Source organism: Mirounga leonina, unplaced genomic scaffold (genome assembly GCF_011800145.1).
Source record: "Mirounga leonina isolate KUSES-001 unplaced genomic scaffold, KU_Mleo_1.0 Mir_242, whole genome shotgun sequence".
Classification (NCBI taxonomy): Eukaryota; Metazoa; Chordata; class Mammalia; order Carnivora; family Phocidae; genus Mirounga; species Mirounga leonina.
The window spans coordinates 1,660,914-1,685,941 of record NW_023270627.1 but is presented as its reverse complement, the minus strand read 5'-3'; the positions used below and the strand labels follow the sequence as shown (position 1 = coordinate 1,685,941).

At 39.1% G+C, this 25,028-nt stretch overlaps 1 protein-coding gene and 1 long non-coding RNA gene across 3 annotated transcripts in view; one reads left to right on the top strand and one right to left on the bottom strand.

Annotated features, from left to right (window-relative positions):
* LOC118026584 overlaps positions 1–25,028 on the top strand; it is a 90,126-nt gene that overhangs the window by 12,676 nt on the left and 52,422 nt on the right. The gene's annotated exons all lie outside the window — the stretch shown is intronic.
* PRTFDC1 (phosphoribosyl transferase domain containing 1) overlaps positions 1–25,028 on the bottom strand; it is a 92,792-nt gene that overhangs the window by 56,993 nt on the left and 10,771 nt on the right. For both annotated transcript variants that reach the window (XR_004683624.1, XM_035029498.1), the window contains exon 3: positions 20,601–20,784. Coding sequence is in view for 1 of the 2 variants with exons in the window: in XM_035029498.1 (XP_034885389.1) it covers positions 20,601–20,784 (184 nt within the window). In the remaining variant the exon portion in view is untranslated. The remainder of the gene's footprint in view (positions 1–20,600; positions 20,785–25,028) is intronic.

Genomic DNA, 25,028 nt, shown 5'->3' with positions numbered 1-25,028 from the left:
TACTTTCACAAAAATATTTCTTAGGCATTTGCTATCTGCTTTCTATTTTGTGAACCAGGGAGAATAAAACCAACACCCACATGTACATAGTGTTCTGAAGTAAAAATACATGAGTGAGAAGAAAAACATAGGATGAAGGTGAGCTTACGGCCACTTAGAGCCTCACAAAGATGTACTTCTTGGCCTGGCAACATTCTTAGACAGCAAGGTGTTCTCTTTTCTGCCCTCAACATCCCAGGGGTGTGGTATTATCTTAACCTTATGCATGCTATGATCTAGTTTAAAGAGTAGAGTTTAAGAGAAGTCAGTGAAATTTATTTTGGAATACATCAAGAAAATATGGCCTTGTGCCCTGCTCTGCTTCTTACAAGGTCTAGGCCATAGTAAATGCCTCTCAAAGAATTTTGTTAAAACTGCAGGCATAGCCAAACCCTTTTCTAATTACTTTCATATCAACAAATGCTTCATCTTTTCCACATCAAAGCAAGCAGCCTCTTGTCTGAGGTCTAACTAAGATGTAATACAAATCATCATCATCCTCCTCATCAAGATCAACACCATAGTTGTTATTTATTGATTATCTGTTTGCATGATTCTGTACTGAATCTTCCATATGTTATCTGATTTAGTACTCATAAAATCTTCTCATGAGATAGGCATGATTAGCTTCATTTTACAGACGATAACACTAAGATTCAAAAAGGTCCAGTAACTTGGTACCAAAAATTAGTATATGATACTGGGATTTGTACCAGATACATCCTTATTTGAAAGTTTGTGCTTATAACTTCCATATTCCTTTTTATGATGCTTGCCTTTTCAAAGACTCCTAACATTTAGACAGGGAAATTGGTCATCTGGCTTCCTTTACAATGGTTCCAAATAAATAAGAGTTGCAAAGAGCATAACTTAGGTGGTAAAATCAGAGCCTCTTGTTTTCCTTTTAAAGATCCTTTCCCACGTTGGGCTATCATACCCCATAGGCAATGTCAGAATTCCACACACCTCCTAGACAAGGACTCATTTTCAGTGTCCCCTCCACTTCCTATCGGTTGTCCAGGTTAGCTGCTATTGCTGATAGATCATCATTTGCCAAACCTGTCCTTCTCTCTTTGTTCCTAAAGACACCTTGTCGAGCCACTAACGAGTTCCATCTTGCTAAATTTGGTGGTCAGTTTTCAATCTTCTTATGTGATCTATCAACTGCCTTTGGTGATTAATCGGCTTCCCCTTCACTTGGATTCTAGAAGGACATGATTCCCTGACTGCTGTTCCTCAGATTCCTTGGCTAGTTTCTTCTTGTCCTCCTCATTTCTAAATATTGGGATGTCCCAGGGTTCAGTCCTTGGATCTCTTCCCCATCTATCCCGACTCCCTGGGTGACCTATTCCTTTATAATTGCTTTAAATCCCTTCTACACATTGACCACCTTCAAGTTAATATCTTTATCTGCAACCTCTTCCCTAAGCTCCAAACTGGTATATCCCATGGCCTGCTCATCTTGGATGTTCAAAGGGAAAAAAAAAAGTTCAAAACCGAAGTCTTGGTTTCCCCTTCCAAATCTCCTCTTTTCACATTCTTCCTCATTTGAGTCAATGGCAACTCAGTTCATACTGTTGCTCAGGCCCCAAACCTTGGAGTCATTCTTGAAAAACAATGTCAAATCCCTCAGCAAATCTGGTTGATGGTTTTGGCTTAACTCTAAAATATGTATAGAATCTAAATACTCACCACCTCCTCTGTAACCATTCTGGGTCAAGCTATTATTATTTCTCACTGCGATTACTGCAGGGGCCTTCCAAACATCTCTCTGCTTCAACCTTTACCCCCCTTCCTTCTATTCTCAACACAACAGACTTCTTTAAAACATAAGCAAGATCATGTCACTCTACTCAAAACCCAACAAAGTCTTCCGATTTATTAAGAGTCAAAGGAGAAGTCCCTAAAATAGCCTGCCAGATGTTACATGATCTTACTTCTCATTACTTCTGAATTCGTCTCTTATTAATCTCCTCTTACTTATTCTTCTTCTTATCCTCTGCTTTTCTCCAAATGTGCCAAACAAAGCATAATCTCACCTAAGGGTTGTTGCACTTGCTGCTTCCTCTGCTGGAATTTACTTCCCCTATCCATACGATTTACTCCCTTTTTTCATCCAAGTCTCTGCTTCAAATGACCCCCTTGTTACAGACCATCTTCTCTGACCACTCTTCCCACCACCCCTTTAGACCTACCCTCTCTCTCCCACCCAGCTTTATTTTTCTCTATAGTATTTTTCACCATTTGACACATTTCATATTTTCTTATTTTTTTCTCATTTTTTATTTCCTGCCTGTTTTATCTAGAATGTAAACTCCAAGACGGCAAGGAATTTGTTTTGTTCACTCTTGGATCCCTAGCACCTAGAACAGGGCCTGACCCATAGAACATAACTATTTGTTGAATTACCAGGCTATGGCAATTTTGTGCTCATAGAACCCCCAATAATGTCATCTCCTATTTCCTGACAAGACTGTCTCCTCCACCTAAATTTAGACTTTCCCTTATGGCCCACTTGCCATATATTCATGTCTTCTTATTGCCCTATAGCTCCGAGTTAGTTCCTGGACTCCACAGGGCCATTGTAGTCCCAGACTCTATCTCTCTTTCCTCTCTGCCTCCTCAGTAATTAGCTGAGTCCTAATACTTGTCTTCTGGTGGGCCCAAGAAGACTGCCACAATCTTTATGACAAAATAAGTCTTAACTAAAAAAAGAGAGAGATTTCCTCATTAGGGAAGTAAACCATTCCCTCTGGGAAGACTTGCAACAGGCTTCCCTTTACTGTGTCAAATGCCCATTTCTTAAGTGAAAGAGAGGCTGAGAAAGTGAGTTGCCATGAGCAGCCTCTGTCATGGAAGACAGAAAAGTTGCGGTTGGGAAGGACATCTTTTGGATAAGCAAGCAAGAGTGTCTGCTGCACTGCAAATATTTTTCACTTCTAAGAAATTTTTCTTCTCTCTTTTTCATCTTCTCTTATTCTGTTACAGGGTTTTGTTCTTGCTTTAGAGATACTATATCTTATTTTGTCTCCAAGGGAATGTTAAACATAATATTTTGAAGTTTTCTTCTGTTCCCTGTTTTATTTCTATTTTCTTGATGTTCCCTTTTATTTTGTTGTATTTTTGTGTGGTCTTTCTCATTCAAGTTAGAGACAGTTCCTCTTGTTTGTCTTTTCCTATTTAAAAGAGAGACACCAGACAAACTGATTGGAAAGAGTTATGTGTCCATCAAGGGGCAGAGAGTAATGACAGATGGATTTACTAGAGGATTCCTTTGGGGAGAGATGTCCTTTTCCATGGGGGACTCCCAAATGCAATATGTGGAGGTCTTTTCTTTAGGGCCACTCAATTTCTTCAAAGAAGAGCATTCACTCTCAAATCTCAATGCTTCAGTGGTGGGGTGGGGAGTGGTAATGTGCCTGGTTGCTAAGGAAGGGGGCTGATGTTCCCACAATCTCATATAGAAATCTTAGCTTAATCCCCCCAGGCGTCTGTTTTACTTGGTGTCCACAATTTTGACACCTCTTTGGTTCAATTTTTCTTGCAAAATTAAACTTTACTTTCCTGTAATAGTGGAAAAGGGAGCTAAGGGTGGGTTGGGAGGGAAAGGAGAGCAGTCACCTGGTTTCAAACAAGGAAGGTGAGGTCAGGGGACCAGGAAGTGCAAATGGTCTGGGCAGACATCAGCTCACTAACTGCTGTACATGACTCAGTCTCTCAAGGCCCTGCTTGACTTGCTCTTTGTTGCTCCTTGGTGTCCTCCTGCATGCATGTGGGTCTTATGCACCTCCATGACATTATGTCCATTATCTCTGGCACTGTTATATGCCTCTCCTATTCAATTTGTCAGTTGAGGTTTCATATATATACATATATGTATGTATATATATATCATATCATATATACTTAATATCACATATAATTAATATATTAATGTCATTTTAGTGGAAAATACAAATCAAATGTGTGGGGTCATTTTTATACAGATATTCAAAGATTTTAAAGATGATATCAATTCAAATATGCCAGGACCCTACCAATCTTGAAAGCTGACCTTGTCATTTCACATAAGAAGAAAGGAAAGCCCTGAGAAATAAATTCTTTGCCAAAGTGAACTGCAGTCATGAGGTTCTTCTGGAAGGCAGCATGAAGACGTTGTCAGGCTTTCATGCTGCTGAGGCAGGCTGCCTGGTTTTGCATTTCAGCCCCATTCTCAACCAGCTCTGTGATCTTTTTTTTTTTTTAAAGATTTTATTTATTTATTTGAGAGAGAGAGAATGAGAGACAGAGAGCATGAGAGGGAGGAGGGTCAGAAGGAGAAGCAGGGCGCCTGGGTGGCTCAGTCGGTTAAGCGACTGCCTTCGGCTCAGGTCGTGATCCTGGAGTCCCGGGATCGAGTCCCGCATCGGGCTCCCTGCTCGGCAGGGAGTCTGCTTCTCCCTCTGACCCTCCCCCCTCTCATGTACTCGCTCTCTCTCATTCTCTCTGTCTCAAATAAATAAATAAAATCTTTAAAAATAAAAAATAAAAAAAAAAAAGAAGGAGAAGCAGACTCCCTGCTGAGCAGGGAGCCCGATGTGGGACTCGATCCCAGGACTCCATGATCATGACCTGAGCCGAAGGCAGTCGCTTAACCAACTGAGCCACCCAGGCGCCCCCCAGCTCTGTGATCTTGAGACAGTTTCTTAAACTCTCTGTCACTCACTTTCCTTATATGTAAAATGCAGATAATATCAGTTACCTAACTGCTAAGTCATGGTTGGCATTAATGCATTAATATTTGTGAAGAATTTAAAATAGCACTTTCACATAGCAGTCAAAGCAGTCCATTAATCAACATTACTATTATTAGTTTGGATAAATCTAACTCAACTTTTAAAAAAACCCATGTATAATACTATTATAGTAGAAAGAGATCTTTTTTTTTATTTTTTTAAAGATTTTATTTATTTATTTGAGAGAGAGAGAATGAGAGAGAGCAAGCACATGAGAGGTGGGAGGGTCAGAGGGAGAAGCAGACTCCCTGCCGAGCAGGGAGCCCGATGCGGGACTCGATCCAGGGACTCCAGGATCATGACCTGAGCCGAAGGCAGTCGCTTAACCAACTGAGCCACCCAGGCGCCCTAGAAAGAGATCTTAATCTAAGAATTTGTACAGATAGTATTAGGGATAATTTATTCTAGTGTCTATGTTCTATATGTAGACCTAAGCCTAACAAGGCTGCTGACAGAAAAACCACCCTTGGAAAAGTCTGCATGAACACATCCATTTGAAATATGTTTAAATTTTTTTGTTTTTTTAAAGATTTTATTTATTTATTTGACAGAGAGAGACACAGCGAGAGAGGGAACACAAGCAGGGGGAGTGGGAGAGGGAGAAGCAGGCTTTCCACTGAGCGGAGAGCCTGACACAGGGCTCAATCCCAGAACTCTGGGATCATGACCTGAGCCGAAGGCAGATGCTTAACAACTGAGCCACCCAGGCGCCCCTGAAATATGTTTAAATTTATCCAATAAAAGAAATGAACTAGATTATATGATGGTTTTCAAGTTAAAATATACTCATTAATCATCTAAAATTACTAACAATTCTAATTCTTGCAAGAACACTACCTGAAAACATGGAAAGTTACCTTTTTTGCTGGTCCCAACTCATCTGCATTAAAAGGGAGTGGATTTTCTTTTAAATAATGAATAAAACTAGGACATGTTTCTTTCAGAGTTAAGGGTTTCCCTGCCTGTAATTCAACAGCAGTGAAAAGTGATTTAAAGAATTGAGTATGGGCACAATTAATATCTTCCTGTGACCTGGGCTCAGAAATCAGTGGAATAAGAGAAAACCCTATTTTCATCTTAAGACATTTTCTTAACAGGGGGAGGAAGGATAACAGTGTACATTTTCACTTCTTAGATGTCTTAAACATAGGCCAAGAGGAACTTCAACCAGAATTACTAGAATTACTAGAATTCTAGTTGGGGCAGCTTCTGAGCGTCCTTTCCATCTGCCTTTGCTGATTAGGAGAGGCTCTGCTACAAAACAGACAAGAGGTTACTAGGGCACTAAAGCCCCTGCCAGTATCTCAGCAAGAGCTCGTGAGAGAGGAAGGAGTAATTCCGGGATTTTACATATCACATGACTACCAGTGCTTCCCACTACTGTATTGGATTAGCAGTTTTAGTAAAGGCGGTGCTGACTCATCACCAACTACTGGTCTACCATGAGCGCTGAGTCTCTTCCTGAGACATTTCTGCCTAGTCATTTCTATCCATGGCGTGAGCTTCGGGGCCCTTGACGTATTGTTATGCCCTTTTGCTCACTGAGAGTCATCCTGTTTTTGTGCATTATTCTCTAATTTGTCAATGTCTGTTTGGATTCCATTTCTGTTCCCGAGGAGAAAAAAAAGGTTAGGCACACACAAAAGAAATATTTTCAAAACTATCCTCCAAATGAATGCCAAATTAATAAAAAGAAAGTTAAATAATTCCTGTCCTTGAAAGCTGTAACCCTCAAGCATTTTCGTATATGTTGAGATTACCTAAATTGTTAACAATAATATTGCATTTAGTAAGGGCAAACTCATGCCATGAAGTAACACATACTATAATCTAAAATGAGAATAAAAGCATTAAATTTGAACTGTATTATAGCACAATGACTATCATAAAAGATATTTAAAGAGATTATTTTCTCATAAATATTTCCCCAGGTCATTTCTTACATCTATTTTTCCCCCTCCAAATTCAAATTATTTCTTGGTATCTTACCTAGCATATAAAGTCCATGTGTTTTATAAGATACATATAGCATATGTAATTTCATAAATACTTTTATAGCCTTGATGCTAGGTTTTATATTCTACATCAGTTACAAAATGTTGATAAAAGTAATCCAACTTAATAAAATCAGGGCAAGGATTTTTGCTGCCTGCAATTATTTTTTGTGCTGAAAATTAGACATTCTCTGGACATAATTTTTTTTAAAGATTGTATTTATTTATTTTTCAGGGAGAGAGAGAGAGACAGAGAACAAATGGGGAGTGGCAGGCAGAGGGAGAAGCAGGCTCCCCACTGAGGAGGGAGCCCAATGTGGAACTTGATCTCAGGACCCTGGGATCATGACCTGGGCAGACGCCTAACCAACTGAGCCACCCAGGCGTCCCTCTCTGGACATAATTAATAAAATACCACATTGCATCTTTTTTGGAACAGGTCAGATACAAATAAATTAAAATGATTAACAGCATGCTTATATAGTATGCCTAAGTTCCACAGGTCCGGAATGTATGGGAAAGATAAATGGGACAAAAGCAGGGACATACGGTACAATGGGAATCCTGAGGCATCTGATGTAGTCACTACTCCTAGATCACACACCTGCTGGGCCAGGCCTTGCCTAGTTCCCAGGTTCTGTGGCCTTCACTCCTAATAGCTAAGTCACTTGACCCCCACGCCCACTTCACCTACTGACTCAACCTCAGTGAATCTCTAGGAACAAACCCAACCTTAGATGGGATTGGAACTCTGGAACTGCTGGGCAGGCAACTGGAGCCTAATGCCTCATGACTCAGTCCTCTCCTGCTGGCTTTGGCTTTCTGCCTTGTTCTCAAGATCCAGTACCCACTATGTGATCTGGATTTATGCCTTGTCCTGTTTTCTGTGCCCAAGTCCCTTCCTGGAAACTCATGCAGTACTCCTAAAGAACTAGGGAGCTCCCTTCTGCCTACCTGCCTCCTAGGCATTGGGGTCCTTTTCCTCACCCACAGATCCAAGAGGCAGCCATGATGTTGTGGTTAATAGTCCTAATTTAGGAGCTGGACGGAACTTGGGGGGTCCAACTAAGCTCTCTGGCCTCCATGTCCTAACCTGTGTAAAAGGGATGTTAGTAGAGCCAACTTAATAGGGGTCTTGTACGGGTTTAATAGTTAAAACATATACAGTACTTGGAACAATAGTTGGTCATAGTATATAAGTGCTCAGTGAATATTAGGTTTTATTAATTGTGGAAGCAATAGTAGAATACAAGCCAGCTGACACTATCAGCCTAGTGCATGGAGCTCTAAAGGCTGTGGTCTTTACATCCCATTTTTCTATCACCTGTTACGCTTGCTGCACTTGACTTCAACTCACACTGGCAGCAGAGTCCATTCCTCAGTGCATGCCACTGAGCGCTGGGTCCTCTTTCTTACCACGGATTCAACCCCAGCCTGTGGCAGTCACCGAGTTAAGCACAGCTCTGTCCCAGAGTCACCTGAAAACTTGGTTGCCTCTATAAGTTAATAATTACTTCTGCATTATTCTCTTATTTGCTCTCTCAGGGTTTGCTTTTCATAAGGAAAGACAAATCCTAATAAGCATCTCTGCAGAAAATGAAATTTGAACACGAAGAATGTACACCAATCAAATGCGGAGTTATTTACAAAATAAAGACCGTAAGGGAATGACAACTAAAACTATTGCTGGAAACCTACCATTACCCTTATTACACAATGGGCTTTGGTTTCATTTTTTAAATATCTTTTACGTGACAGAATTGGAAATCTCAAAGTAAACTTGCCTAGAGCAATGTTAAATTATTTCTTTTAAGGTCAGATTAGATATTTGCTTCATGCTGAGTCATGCATGCATGTTGAAAGCCAGTAGTAAATACATCTAAAGAGTCGAAGGTCAAAGACAAAACAGGTAATGTCAACACTCTGTTTCAGTAAACGTATGAACATGACAGATGTTCCAGTGTATCTATCCAGAGGTCACATAGAAATTATGCTCTGGTTTTCATAAATGCTTTTGGTTAATTTTAAGGATTTTGGTGGATGGATTCAAACCACCCAGGCTTCTTCCTGGTTTATTGTTTAGTAAATTATTCGCCCTTTGAAGTCTGCAAAAATGATCTGAGGATATTGAAAATATTTCAAATACTAAGGTGGAAAAAATCTGCAGCTTCAGAGAAGTATCTCGCCATTTGCAAAATGGTATTGGAATAGTATCACAGGACCCAAGATACAGAATAACCAAAGGGTAAAGACAATGTTCGCTGCTACATTTCAGCTATTCAAACACTTGCAAATGGTACTGCAAAAAAGGGGAAGACCACCAACTCATCCATTCCAAGTGGTACATTTTTTTCAGGTTTTAATATATCCCAAATCAGGATGCATCACACAATACATGTCATGTCATGGCTTAATTTATAGCATTTTTCCTTTCTTAGTGGTACATGAACTAGTGGTGTCCTTTACAGTCTATGATGTCTTAGGTTTAATGAAATATGGTAAATATTGGAATTTCTTTTGTCTCTCACCTCTCCTTCTCTGGAGTTTCCCTCCTTTCCTTGCTTAAAAAGATATATAGATATATATATACACAAATTATGTATATTTATATACACTCTACATGCACATCTACACTAGGCTTGGACCCATCCAGCACCCCCAGAGAACTGGGGACCTGTTTTCTCCACCCTGTTCATTGCCAAAGAACTGAACTGGAATCCTTTTCCTCAAACCAAACCCAAGATGGGACTCTGTTAAAGCTGGAGTTCCTGTCTCAAAAAGAAAAGGGGTATTTAACTCAAAGCCTCCTTACCATGTATGGAAAGTTCAGTGAAAAGCTGGCTATAGGGAAAAGTGAAAACTTCTCATTGACACTAAGGATGCTGAATCTGGTTTATCTATCCCATCCCCATTCCTCACCAGCATGGCTAATAAAAGACTGACCTAAACCCTTTATTCTGAACTCTGGGAATGAGAGAGAAGAGCTGTATTTTAGTTTTTCTCTTCTCTCACGGGAATAGGTTTGTGGCCAACCCTTAGCTCTAACGAGCCTCTTTAATAAAGATGCCAGCTTCCCCAGGGGCCCACATGCCCTGCATGGCAAATCTCGGGATTGTATTTTATCTCCAAAAAGCTTTCCGTTGGTGCTGCCAACACACAGGAATTATTAATTAATATAGAGCAGTGTGCATAGGAACAGCATGGGGTAGGGTCTTGGGAAACTCCAGACTGCCTAATATAAAGTTCTTGTCATTTTTTAAACCTCAAAGTTTGAGGTTTACTTTGCTCACAGGTTAGCTACCCAAACTAATGGAAAACAAAGAAGTCAGAGAATTACATTTTAGCCTCAGGTTGGGTTTTATGTAAATTAACGAACCTTTAAATCAGGGCAATATTTTGGAGGGAAAAAATGCTTGGCAAATAATACATCCACATACAAAAAAGCTGGCTGAAAAGTCATTTGCTGGCACCCACCAATACTGCCCACCAACTTTTCTTAAATCTTCCTATGTTTCTCTACTTCTAAGCCCCTTAGAATAGATATTCCAAAAGTTCTCCCACCCCAACCCCAATAGAGCTTTCCCCACACACTAAACTGGGTATGCTGAAGTATGCCTGTTTCTCCTTGATTCAAGTCTTTACACCCTCAGGAGTTGGTAGAGAGCTTGGTGCTCAAGGCTCTTTTGCAATTCTGCTGGATTTGGCTTCCCAAGAGCATCAGCTTTAAGTGAATCCAGAGAGCAAACAGGTATAGTGAATGTTCAAATCTGTTGGAAAGTCTCCATGGCGTAAAGGGGAAAGATGAAAAGAAAAATATAGTTTCCCATAATTTACAGGAAAACCAAGAGTCAACATTTATTATTCATTTTCTTGGAGGGTACTTTGTCATAGTTTATTAATATCACGTATAAAACTTTTCAAAAACTACACAGTTAATTGTCTATTTATAGACATTGCCATTTTCCCCAGCAATTATAGGAGCTGGCTTAACCTAGTTAGGTAGCTGTTAAAATAAACCTCAGAAAAAAATAAAGTTGATCCCTTTTTTAAAAAATATTTTATTTATTTATTTTAGAGAAAGAGAGAGAGAGCACGAGCCAGGGGAGGAGCAGAAGGAGAGGGATAAGCGGACTCCACACTGAGCACAGAGCCCGACTCGGGGCTCAATCCCGGGACCTTGAGATCATGACCTGAGCTGAAATCAAGAGTCGGACGCTTAAAAGACAGAGCCACCTAGGTTCCCCTAAAGTTGATTCCTTTTGGTGAAATTTTTAGCCTACTACATCTCAACACATCAACACATCTCTAGAGAGACAGTATGTCTCAGTGGTCACAATCTTGGGCTTTGGAGTTAAACCTGAGTTTGAAGAGCAGACCCTCCACTTACAAGTTGTTTGACCTTGGACATGTTACTTAACATCTCGGGTCTCGGTTTCCTCACCTGAGAAACGGGTATCATGTTACCTAATTGTTTCTCATTTTCTGTCTGCTATCACATCAATCAAGTTTTGAGTTTTCTTTATTCCTTCTCATCCTCTCCACTTCCTGGGAAGTTATCCATGGTATACACAATATACCTATTCTTTCAGTGGTTCTCCCTAAATTTTAAATAGGCATAGCTAACTTAAAGTTGGCAAGTCATCAACATCTCTAGGCTTCCCCTAAACAATGTACAACATTAGGATGCTTTCACTCTGGTCATTTACAACTGACTGTGGATTGACATTTTAGTTCCATCGTGTTTGTTTTACCGCCAAAAGTCATCATCAATATTTTTATTTCGTCAATTATGTTAACGAATCAAAACTTTTTTTTTTAGAATCAATGTTCTTCTTTTTTTTAAGATTATTTATTATATGAGAGAGAGAGAGCATGAGAGAGAGAGACCACAGGCAGTGGGGAGGGGGAGAGGGAGAAGCAGACTCCCTCCTGAGTGGGGAACCCTATGTGGGACTCCATCCCAGGACCTGGATCATGACCTGAGCTGAAGGCGATGCTTCATCAACTAAGCGCTCCAATCAAAACTCTTTTGATTTACCTACATGATTGTCAGTTTCTTCACATCACATTTATTTGTTTGGGTTCAATTTCCTTCTTACTAAAATACACCCTTTAAGAAGTGCTTTCAGCATTTGTTACTGGGAAACTGTCAGCACGTGATTGCTCATGTCTCCAGCCGGCACTGACACTTGAGTTAAGATTAACAGGGAATGAAAATTATGGTGGACAATTATCTTCTCTCAGAATGTGGATGATAGGACTCCATGTCTTTTGATTTCTGTTGTGGCTTTTGAGAAGTCTGTTGATCCTATAGTGGTGATTCCTTTAGAGACAGTTTCTCTTTGTTCCTCAGCTGCTTTCACAATTTATTCTTTGACTCTGGTGTTTTGTTTTTCAGTTTCACGATGATGTGCCAGGTATGGTCTCACTGTGCTTCTTACATCTGAATAGTCATGTTCCTTCATCAGCTCTAGAATATGTTTAGGCATTATCTTATCAAAAATTCCCTCTACTCAATTCTCTCTAAGGAATAGTCTTTCCTTCTGGAATTTCTAGGTGACATATTTTGGGCCTTTTCCTTCACTCTTTTATGTCCCCTAACTTCTCCCTCTTATATTCCATCTCTATCTGAGCTACCTTCTGGCTACTTTTTTCAGATGTATCTTCCCACTTAGAATTCACATCCATATCAACATTATCCTATCATCCGACTTACTATCTTATCCATTCAGTTACATTATTTTTTGCTGCTAGACATTCTATTACTTCACTTCTAAAAGTTTTCATTTATTTTTTTTCTTCTCATGCTGTCTTACCTTTTCTTTAAATCCTTTCATTTATGTCTTCAGTCATATTAAGTATAATTATTTTATTTTCTCTTTCAGATCATTTGTGTCCCTATTTGTGCTATTATTTTTGCCAGCTGATCTTGCCCATGGTGAATTGTTTCTGTGTATCCTTTGTGCTTAGGGTTTGTGCACTCAGCTTAAGTACAGCTTATCTGAAAGAATCCGGCCTACGTGGAGGTACTCCCTTGAGAGAGGTTTTCAGCTGCCTTCTACCCGGCACCTTGAGGATATTGTGGTCTGAGCCCAATTTTAATATTAAATTCTCTGGTTGGACTTTCCCAGACAATGCAGGTAAAGTAAATTAAAACTTTTAACTCACATGTGGTACAGACTTGAATTTAAAAATTCCCACAGGATATTTTACTTTCCCTTTCCAGCCCAGGCCAAAAAAGACAACCTAGTTTCTTAGGGTCTCCCATTACTGAAGGGTGGATTTTGTCACCAATGGCATGCATCTTTGAGGGCACTGGCTTTGCTGGAGGGTCTCATTCAACTTCCCATTTTTATATTGGTCCAAGGCTTTATCATCTGTCTCTGCATGGGGGCGACAATCCAATGCTGAGACAACAACTCCTCTTCCCTCCACAACGCCAGCCCCCAGTTCATCTCTGGTCTGATTCTCAGACTTTTCATTTCTGTTTCGTGGATACCCTGTACCTTCTTGTGAACTCCAGGAAGCACTGAAAAGGGTTTTAAACAATTATTATTATGCTTCACCTAGCATTTTTAGGTGCTGGTAGCAAGAGGATTTTCAAGTTGTCTGTTCCATAAAACTGCCACAACCAAACTCTCTGGTCTGTTAACCTACTTGAATGTATTACTTTGAGAAAAAGAAAATTTTTTAAAATGTGTCACTTATTGGTATAATACAAATAGATGAGATGTAGTGTTTCCTTGGATTAGATATGCTGAAAAATTAGGCCTCACAGGTGAATAAATTCTTATAAGAAATAATTGATATTTGATTCTTTGTTAAACTGAAAACTTCCACAAATTTTGTTGATCTTATAAGAGAAACCACAAACTATAGCTACTTCTGTGCATATGGGATGTCATACACATAATAAGAATAAGCTCTCTCTAATGCAACTTCTAGATTTTCTCAAGTAAAGCCACTATTTCTTTCTTTCCTTTTTTTTTTTTTTCTTTTTTAGAGAGACTGAGCATGAGAACAGTGGGACGGAGGGGCAGAGACAGAGGGAGAGAGAGAGAATCTTAAGCAGGCTCCATGCTCAGTGCTGAGCCCAACATGATCTAAGATCATGACCTGACCCAAAAGCAAGAGTTGGACGCTTAACCAACTACTGAGCCGCCCAGGCACCCCAAGGCACATTATTGCATGATGATAATAATTGTATATATGTACTTAGTATGTATCTGACATATATTTTAGGAGAAAAATATAACTAACTTCTTCATAAATGTTGGCAAACAAATTCATATCTCATGAAACAATTAAGTTTTGTGGAAAACCGTAGAAAAACTTGTGGGAAATGTGGATATGTTGCAAAGAGCACAGACTTGAGAGACAGATGGGCCTGGGCTCTGGTACCATCTCTTCTATTTATTGGCTGTGTGACATTAGGTGAGTTAATGAACCTCCTGGAGCCTCCTTTTCTTCATCATTAAAAGAAGAGATGAGAGATAGCTGGCAGGGTTGTAGTCAGAATTAAATGAGACAATGAATTCACATAGCAAGTACTGAATGAACATTGGTGGAAAGACAAGGAAGGACTTAGAAGGAAAAAGGGGAGGGAAGAAGGAAAGCGAACTGGAAATCCAAAGGAATTAAGGTTGCCAGTTTTCCTCTTTTCATTAAAGAACAGGAGTATGTTGGCCCTGATTTCCTAGGAATTAGCCTAATGCTAATTTCTAAATAACCTTTGGCTAGACTGCTATCATTCATGCAAATTCATTCCATGTCTTCTGGGAGGTTTCATGTAACAACAAAGACAAGCAAATTGCCTGGAACCTGGGATGTTTGGAGCTATCCGTCCCTCAGTAAAGAGTGGAAGGCATCCGCAATGAGAGCCCTCTTGGGAAAAGAGCCCCTCAAGTGACTTATGAAAGCAGATGGCTGTGACAAGGAGAAACATGGCCTCTGAGCAAACTGGACTTTCAACTTTTCTGTCTCAAATAAAAATCTGTAAAGAATCACAGAGCAAGAGGCTAGGAGGAAGTAAAACTACACAATGCTTTTGATCAGCATCCACAACTGTATAGAGTCCTGCTCTCCCTCCTAGAAATTTATAAAGGAATAAAAGGAACACTTCATGGTCACCGTTTCTGCTGAGATGTTTTCGAGATGTCTGTTCCCTATGAATAGGTTTAGAGGTATGTGGGAACACCAAACACCCTCAGAGGAAAATGATGTTCCAGGTCCTGTTCCCCTTATCTGGTGGTGTTTATTAGTTTTTGGTGTTTAAAATATACGTCTCTGCCCTCAGGAATGTTGAAAGAACTCAAGTATGTAAAGGGATGGTCAGCTCAGGCCTAACCTCACACAGCAATTAGTTCATCTCTGGATGAAAACAGTTCGTGTGCTACGAGCAGAAAGCTGTTCACATCACACCTCAGTCTATGAATATGGTTTTTCCATTCATTTCTGAGGATATTTAGTTAGGGGGAAAGCTTGCTCTGACTGAGCAGGTAAGCTTTTACATTTTTCGTGAGGTAGTTTCTCAGGAGATGATCTGTGTCACCTTGTTGGTAGACATTAGGAAGAACAGTTAGTAAGAAGAGAAGAGACATGGCAATCATCCTCGGGTCCTATAGGACTTAAGCGTGGGATGAAGGCAAAAATACGCAGTGTGTGAGAACGGATGAAGGTGGGGAAGATGTAAAGTCTACCATTGCCTTCCTTCTTCATCAGAACCTTAGGCAGGAACCCCCACATCCCTATCCCCGGGAAAAATACGTTGATTTGAAAATAACTGTGTAGATGCAGCAATAATGACCACAATGCTATTGTAGTTTTAGAAATGCATATGTTTGCCTTGAATTAGTATCACATAAATATAAGTTAACATAATATAAGTGTTAGAATGTGTGCCTCTAGGTTAAAACATTGATCAAATAAAGAGAAGATGTCCAGAGAAATGGACAAGAGATAGATAGCAGTATTGCTTAATCTGACCTGGATTACAAAACTGGTAGTTTCAGCAAGATTGACCATATTCTGGGTCATAAAATAAGCCTCAACAAATTTAAAAGAATTGAAATCATACAAAATATAGTTACTGCAAAAGAATTAAACTAGAAATCCTACAGAACTATCTCTGGAAAATCCCCAAATATTTGGAAATTAAACAAGAAATAATCCATGAGTGAAAAAGGAAGTCACAGAGGAAATTAGAACATAGTTTGAATTGAACAAAAATGGAAACAAAGTATCAAAAATTGGGGGATGCAATAGTCAATAGCACACCAATTGAGAACAAGGCAAGGATGTTTTCCTTCACCATTCCTATTCAGAATTGTACAGGTAGTCTTAGCCAGTGCATTAAGGCAATAAAAAGAAATAAAAAGTCTTCAAATTAGAAAGGAAGAAGTAAAACCATCTCTATTCACAGAAGAAATTATAAGAAATACTACAAGAAAGCTGTTAGAACTAGTCAGAGAGTTTTGAAAAGTCATAATATTCAATATACAAAATCAGTAGTATTTCTATATACTAGCAGTAAACAAATGGAAATTGAATTTCAAAGAGAAACTTACCAAATACAACAGGACCAAAAACATTTTAAATATTTAGGTATAAATCTAACCAAAGATGTCTAAGATCTGACTTTTGAAAATTAGACACACACGGATATTAAATAAGATCTAAAAAATTGGGAAATATATCCTGTTCATGGATTGGAAGACTCAGTTGGTTAAGTGCCTTCGGCTCAGGTCATGATCTCAAGGTCCTGGGATTGAACCCTGCATCAAGCTCCTTGCTCAGCAGACAGTCTGCTTCCTCTCCCTCTGACCCTCCTCCCTGCTTGGGCTCTCTCTCTCTCTCTTTCTCTGTTCCAAATAAATAAATAAAATCTTTAAAAAAAAATGACATGGAAAGGCAGAGAACTAGAATAGCTAAAACAAGTATGAGAAAGAACAAAGTTAGAAGATATGCTACCTGATTTCCAGACTGATTATAAAGCCACAGTAATCGAACAGTGTGGTATTGACAAAAGGATAAGCATATAGGCGAATAGAACTAGACAGAGTGTCCAGAAATAGACCCATACTTATACAGTCAAGTGATTTTCAGTGAAATAGCAAAGACAAAACAATGGGAAAGGATAGTCTTTTCATCAGATGATCCTGGAAGAAACATACATTCACTTGCAAAAAAAAAAAAAGGTACCATATTAACAAATTAACATGACATAGATCAGAGACCTAGATTTAAATTAAAACTGTCCTGCATCAGCCTTCCTTCTCCCTCTCCTGCCCCTCGGCTTGTGCGCTCTCTCTTTCTCTGTCAAATAAATAAATAAAACTTTAAAAAAAAAATGAAAACTATGAAACTTTTTTTAAGATTTTTTTATTATTATTTTTTCATTTGAGAGAGAGAGAGACATAGAGAGCACAAGCAGGGGGAGAGGCAGAGGGAGAGGGAGAAGCAGACTCCCTGCAGAGCTGGGAGCGTGCTGGGGGCTTGATCCCAGGACCTGGAGATCATGACCTGAGCCAAAGACAGATGCTTAACCATCTGAGCCACCCAGGTGCCCCAAAACTATGAAACTTCTTAAAGAAAATAGAAAAGAAAATCTTCGTGACCTTGAATGAGGCAAAGATTACTTAGATACACAAAAAGCATGATCCATAAAAGAAAAAATTGATAAATTAGGAGTTTATAAAAATGTTTAAATTATGCTCTTTAAAAAAAAGAATACTATCATGAAAATGAAAGAACAACCCACTAGCTTGAAAATATACTTAAAACACATATCTAATAAAGGATTTGTGGCTAAAATATATAAAGAACTCTCAAAACTCAATAATAAGAAAACATGAGACCCAAATTATTGAAATGTGCAAGATATTGAACAAACATTTCAACAAAGAACCTATACGAATAGCAAATAAGCAAATGAAAGTATGCTTAATATCATTATTCCTTAGGGAAATGCAAATTAAAACCACAATGAGATATTATCACCTATTTGAATGGGTAAAATAAAGGAAAAAATGGGGAAAAGGAAACTAGCGATACCAAGTGTTGTGGAAAATATGGAGGAACTGGAATTCTCATCTACTGCTGGTGGAGATGCAAAATTATTATTCAAACCTTCTAAAAAACAGTTTGGTAATTTCTTTTCTTTTTTTTTTTTTTTTAAAGATTTTATTTATTTATTTGACAGAGAGAGACACAGCGAGAGAGGGAACACAAGCAGGGGGAGGGGGAGTGGGAGAGGGAGAAGCAGGCTCCCTGCAGAGCAGGGAGCCCGATGTGGGACTCGATCCCAGGACCCTGGGATCATGACCTGAGCCGAAGGCAGTCGCTCAACCGACTGAGCCACCCAGGTGCCCGGTAATTTCTTATATACACTCACCATATGACTTAGCAATCTCAAGAGAAATTTACTCAAGACAAATGCAGATACAAGTACACGCAAAAACTTGTATGTGAATATTTATAGCAGCTTTGTTCATAATCATCTCCAAGAAGCAGACAAACCAAATATTCTTCAGCTGATAAATTATTTTATTTTTAAAATTTTTTTAAAGATTTATTTATTCACTTTAGAGAGAGAGAGAGTGCACAGGGGGAGGGGTAGAGGGAGAATGGGAGAGGGAGAATCATAAGCAGACTCCGTGCTGAGTGTAGAGTCCATCACAGGGCTCTATCTCATGACCCTGAGGTCACTACCTGAGCTGAAACCAAGAGCTGGACACTTAACCGACTGTGCCACCCAAGTGCCTCTGATAAATGATTTTAAAACTGTGATATATCCATATAATGAAATTGTATTTGACAATAAGAAGAAATAAACTTCTGGTATACATAACAACATGGATGAATCTCAAATGAATTATGCTAAGATTTACAGATGTACTAAGGCTACGTGGTATATGATTACATTATATGACATTCTGGAGAGAGCAAGACTCTAAGGACAGAAAGTGATTCAGTGGTTTCCAGGAGCTGAGGAAACAGTTGACTGCAAAGTACAAAGGGACACAAGGACATTTTTTATGGTGAGGAATGTTCTATATCTTGATTGTGGTGATTTACATGACTGTATGCAATTGTCAAAACTTACAAAACTGTAAACTAAAACATAATTTCTCCTACATATAAATTATACTTCAACACATCTGACTTTAATTTTTAAAAAGAGTTTAAAAAGCTGTTTTCCAGGGGAAAATCCAATAAGGATCAGAGCCAAGTAAATGAGAAAAAAAATCTTAGACGGAAGCATAGCGACTTAATCTAGGATGAAAGGAACCTAAAGAACAGGTTTCCAAGAGAAGATGAAATCAACAATTTAAGGTTAAGATGTCTGTAAAAAACAGCTTAGAAGTCATCCAGAAAATACAGAGTGTCTTAAGAAATGATAAATAATTCACCAACTGCTCAAAAGCTAAAGTAACTGAATCACAGAGAGTGGTAGGCAGAACCCTAAGGCACATGCCCATCTGTTCCCTGGTGTACACACCCTATTTAATCTCCTCCACGTGAGTGTGGGTGAGACTAGTAAACCGGGGAATGCACTCCCACGGGAGAGAGATAGAATCACAAGCAGACTCTGCACTGATCACAGAGCCCGTGATGGGGCTGGATCTCACGACACTGAGATCATGACCTGAGCTGAAATCAAGAGTTGGATGCTCAACCGACTGAGCCACCCGGCGTCCCAGGTCAGCTTTTAAAAGAGGAGTCAGGCCCTCACTAGATGGAAAGGTTCTGCTGTGCTGGGAACTGCCCGGGAAGAGGGGGAACCATGGGGCAAAGACCCGAGGGCAGCCTGTAGGAGCTGAAAGCATCTCCAGCAGGGAAGCGGAGACTGAATTCTGCCAACAATGAGTGGTCTTTTGCCAACAAATGATCTTGGAAAGGTCAGTCATCTGCAAACCTCAGATGAGATCTCACCCCTGGCTAATGTCTTAATTTCAGCCTGGGAAGACTCTTGAGCAGAGAACCCAAGCCTGGATGGCTGACCTAGAGAAATTGAGATGACAAATGTGTGTTTGCTTAAGCCACTAAGTCTGTGGTGATTTTGTCACACAGTAATAGAAAAGTGAAGAGTGAATTAAATGTGTCAAGCTAGTTTAATCAGAAAATACTTTCATGATTTTGACTCCAACAGTTCCTCACCAAATCAAAATAGGCTAGTTTTAAAGATTTACTATACATTGAATCAAAAAGTATCAGAGAAGGTAACATCATAGAAGAGGGAAGACCAAGGGGATGACATCTTTAGAGGATACTCTCCCTCAGTTCTGTCCAGGGTGGGCCAAGAAAGTCCCAGTACAGACTGGTGGAGGGCCCTTCCACTGGACGTTCTCTGATTTGGGCTCATTGCACTTGGTAACTCATTGTCCCACAGACTTCCCTTCTCCACTTCTAGGCAGAGACTTCCGCCACCCCAGTACTAATAACTGTCCTCTCTGGGCTGGACACCCTCCCACAGGTCTCTAGGGCCAATGGTGACATCCAGACCAGAAACACGTCAGCGCTCACTGGACTTTCTTAACACTCATTGTTAACACACTCATTTGTGAGGCTAGTCACCAGGAAATAACCATGAATCATTCCTGAAGCATCTTTCCATATATGTGATAACAAAAAGAGGGTTTCCCCCCCAAACAATATTATTTCAATTATAGGTTGCAGTACCTTGCAAATTTAAAAAATAACATTCTTCATTTTCATCAGATTATCAATTGTTTTATTCTAGAAAATTCTTTATTCTAAACATTATATAATGAAAATGGAATTAATAACTTACCTTGTAACTTTTTAGTCTGATGAAATCAACCTTCATAGAGACAAATCTATCTGAATTTCGACTGATGTTCTTAAGGTGTTCTACAAGATCTGCACAGAACTTGTAACCTCCTTTAAGCACACACAGGATCATAATGTCACAGTATCCTATGTCTTTCATAATATCCTTAGCCAACCGTTCAGTTCTGAAAGAGGGATTAAAAGATATATTAAAGCATAAGTACTTCTGAGTATTTTTTTCCTTTCAAAAAAATGCATGATGCATTACCCATATTAGATTACACAGGGGATTGTGGAGGAGAGCTTGGGAGACAGAAGCCTACAGATAAAGAAGCTTTGTTAAGACTGGACAAAGAGAGAGTGTTCAAAACATATTTCTGATAACCACATCATCCCTAGTACATTTTTGCTCCTTGGTGTCACAAACATGAGTAAGGTATAAAGTATATGTCAAAGATCATGAATGCTATTATTTTACCACTACAGAGCCTGGTTGTTAGCAATGCTATGAAGATATCTGGTGATATTATGCTCACTTTATAGCAAAGAGAGAGGACATGGAGAATGACTCACTCACCTTACAACATTAGAAGAGACTAGAAGAAAAGTCAAGCACACAGAAGCTATCAAAAGAATCACCTCTGTCTTTTATTTGACAAAGATGGCACATTACCTATGTGAAAGGTGCCCAGGGTACAATTCCAGGAGGCACCATTTATATGGAGCACCATGTGAATGATGCCTTCCTCGAGCTAGGTAATGATGCAGCCTCGGGCTGGCACCCAAAGCCTGATTCGGAACTGTCACTGTATTTTTTCTAATTGTTTCATGTTTAGAAGTCCATTGCCCATGCATCCATACAACATCAAAGCCTCGAATGGAGGCAGGAGCTCAGGTGCATATTTAAAAAAAATTCCTACTGGCACTTCAGATAGAATTAGATTTAAAATGTGTTAAATGAATGATCTGAATATATATATATGTGTGTGTGTACGTGTATATATGTATATGTATGTATATCTCTCTATATAAAGCATTATATTACATATGTTCTATATATCTAATATATTACATAATATATTTTATATGTTATATATATGTGTGTATATGCATACATATGTATAAACATATACATATTAAATGGCAACCATGGTTTCAGACAATGTTTCTCAAAATATGATCATCAAGAAAATGTACATCAGCATGCCAGATAGTCTGCAAAAAGGGACATTTGTTTTCAGCATAATGGAGTGAGATGGTCAACACATTCTATCCACAAAAAAGTAACTATAAAGCTAGATAAAACTGTCGAAAACAACCATTTCAGCACTCTGGGAGTTAACCAGAGACATGTAACAAACTGAGAATCATTTATTCATGAAAACATTGAACAATGGGTAGAAAGAGCGCAAGTCTGTGGCATCCTTGCCAGTGAGTGCTCCCATCTCCCTGCGCCCCACATCGGCTCTGTTGTTCAACCAGGTAGTTCAGCCAGGGTGGGGCACTGCCAGAGGGAGCTTCCCTCGCAGGTAGCAGTGTCAGTTGGTATGGCTATCTTGGTAGCCTGTGAGCAGGGAGAGCCAATGGCCCCATTATCGTGAAGTTGCAGTCCTGTTTGAGCAACTAACTGGCAGACTAGTCTAGTCGGGGATTTGATAGGGAGTTCTGGGAGGTTAGCGTCACAGGAGAGGGATAGACAATATACTCTTCACATATCTCAAGTTGACCAGAAGCTATGCATATGCCCAGCAGAGACCAGCATGGGACCAGGTTACCTATACCTTCCTGAATGATGGAGCCTGTAAGTGTGTGCAGCAGAGATACAAGAAAGCACAATGAAACAATAAAAGCCGGGGAAGACTTGAAAAAGGCTGGAAATCTGAATGTGCTTGACAGACCCCACACACATTCATCAGGGCTTAAGGTGCTTGAGTACAATCTCTACCAATCTTAGACTGAAGGCTAAACTATTCAGACAGAGGGGTGAGTCCTAGTAAGTGAGGCTTACAAAGTAAAAACAAGAAAAATAGACTGCCTATCATCAGAGGCCATGCACTGTGGGAGATACAGATTCCATAGAGTGGAAAACAAAACAAACAAACAAAACCCAAAAAACAAAACTGAAGAACAAGGGCAATGAACAGAAAATAATTACAAATATGGTAGATATGAAACCAACTATATCAATAATCACTTTAAATGTGAATGATCTAAATATACCAAGTAAAAGACAGAGACTGTCAGAGTGGATTAAAAAAAAAAAAAAGACCCTAACATATGTTATCTCTAAAGACACTGATAGATTAAAAGTAAAAAGATGGAGACGGACATATTGTACTAACACTAATGAAAAGAAAGCAGGAGTAGCTTATTGATTTCAGACAAAGCAGATTTCAGAGCAAGGAAATTATCAGGAATAAAGAGGGCATTATATACTAAAAAAGAGGTCAATTTTCCAAGAAGACATAACAATCCTTAATGTGTGTGCATCTAACAACAAAGAGTGTCAAAAAACTGACAGAACTAGAATCCACTACTGCAGTTGGAGATCTCAATACCCCTCTCTCAGTAACTGACAGATCCAGCAGTCAGAAAACCACTAAGGATATACTTGAACCACACAGTATCATAAATCAACTGGACCTAACTAGCATTTATAGAATATGTCATCTAACATTCTTCTCAAAGATATAAATAAGAAAATGAAAAGACAAGCCATAGATGGGGGGTGGGGTATTCAAAAATGATATATCTGGTAAAGGACTTATATCCAGAATATATAAAGAACCCTTACAACTCAGTAAGAAGACAAACAACCGACCCAATGTAAAAATGGCAGAAGACTTAAATAGTCATCTCTTCAAAGAAAACATAAATAGCTAACAAGCGCACTAAACAATAGGAAAATGCAAATTAAAACCACAATGAGATACTTTTATATATCCACTAGAATGCCTATGGTCAAAAGGACAGACGATACTAAATGTTGGCAACCATGTGGAAAAACTGGAATCCTCATCCTTGCTGGTAGAAATGTAAAATGGTACAGCCACTTTGGAAATAATTGGCAGTTTCTTAAACTTAACCATAAAACCCAGAATACCACTCCAAGGAATCCAAGAGAAATGAACAGGTATATCCACACAAAGACTTACATGCGAATGTTCATAGATACATTGTTCATAGTAGCCCCAAACTAGACATCCAAATAACCATTGATTGGTAAATCAATAATTAGATATTGTATGATTTAACTTATATGAAGTGTTCAGAAAAGACAAATTTATAGAGAAAGGAATCAGACTAGTGACTGCCTGATGCTGGAAGTAGGAATAGGGGCTGACAGCAAACAAACTTTTGGGGATGATAGAAATACTGTAAAATGATGGTTGTGCTTGCCCAACCATAAACATTTACTAGACATCATTGACTCATTGACCTACAATGGGTGAATTTTGTAGTATGTAAATTACACTTAATAAATTCATTCCTGGGCCCCACCCCAGGATTTCCAGACATAAAGCATAAGAATACACATTTTATGGGGTGCCTGAGTGGCTCAGTGGATTGAGCGTCTGACTCTTGGTTTTGGCTCAGGTCATGATCTCGGGGTCATGGGATCGAGCCCCACATGGGGCTCTGCACTCAGCACAGAATCGCTTGTCCTTCTCCCTCTGCTTCTCCTCTTTCTCTCTCATGAATAAATAAAAGCTTAAAAAAAAAATACACATTTTAACAAGTTCACTGGTTAAGTCTCCTGTACTGGGAACTGGCTTTGGGTAGCCTTAGCAGCCCAATCATGTATTAGATCAGGATGCAATTAACTAAAGTCATAAAATTCAGGTGAGAAAAGCAAGAATTTGTTTAAACCAGGGGGTTCCCAAACCTTTGTTAAGGGGAAAATGCCTCTGAGTTATTAAGAGGTGAGCTGAATACAAGGACTCCACTGCACAACAAAGTTGGTTTAATTGTTAAAGTCAAGCAGGTTTCTTTCTTTTTTTTCTTTTTTGCAGGAATTTCCGTATCTTCAATTTGAATTGCTAACAGGGAGATTTGGCCATTTGAGAGATGCAAAATTTCCCAAGTTTATTTGATCACAGAACATTTTGTTCCCTCTGAGGATTGGGACTTGTATTCCATGAAAAGCCATCTTAGGCCATGAGAAACTCCAAACTAGACCTTATTTTAATAATATACTATAGTTTGAGAGGACGTGGACTATGCAAGTCTTACCCAATGGAAAATTCTTAGAGTGAAAGAATGACATTTCCTTTTGGTATAGACAGGAATTGGTGGAAAGATAATATCCTGGGAATAGTGACTGTCTAGTGTTTTTCAAACTTCAGTTTGGCTAAGGACTTGTTTCATAAAGTTAAATATTAACTCAGAAGAATATAATAGATTAAAAAAAATAGAGGCAGAAGTACTA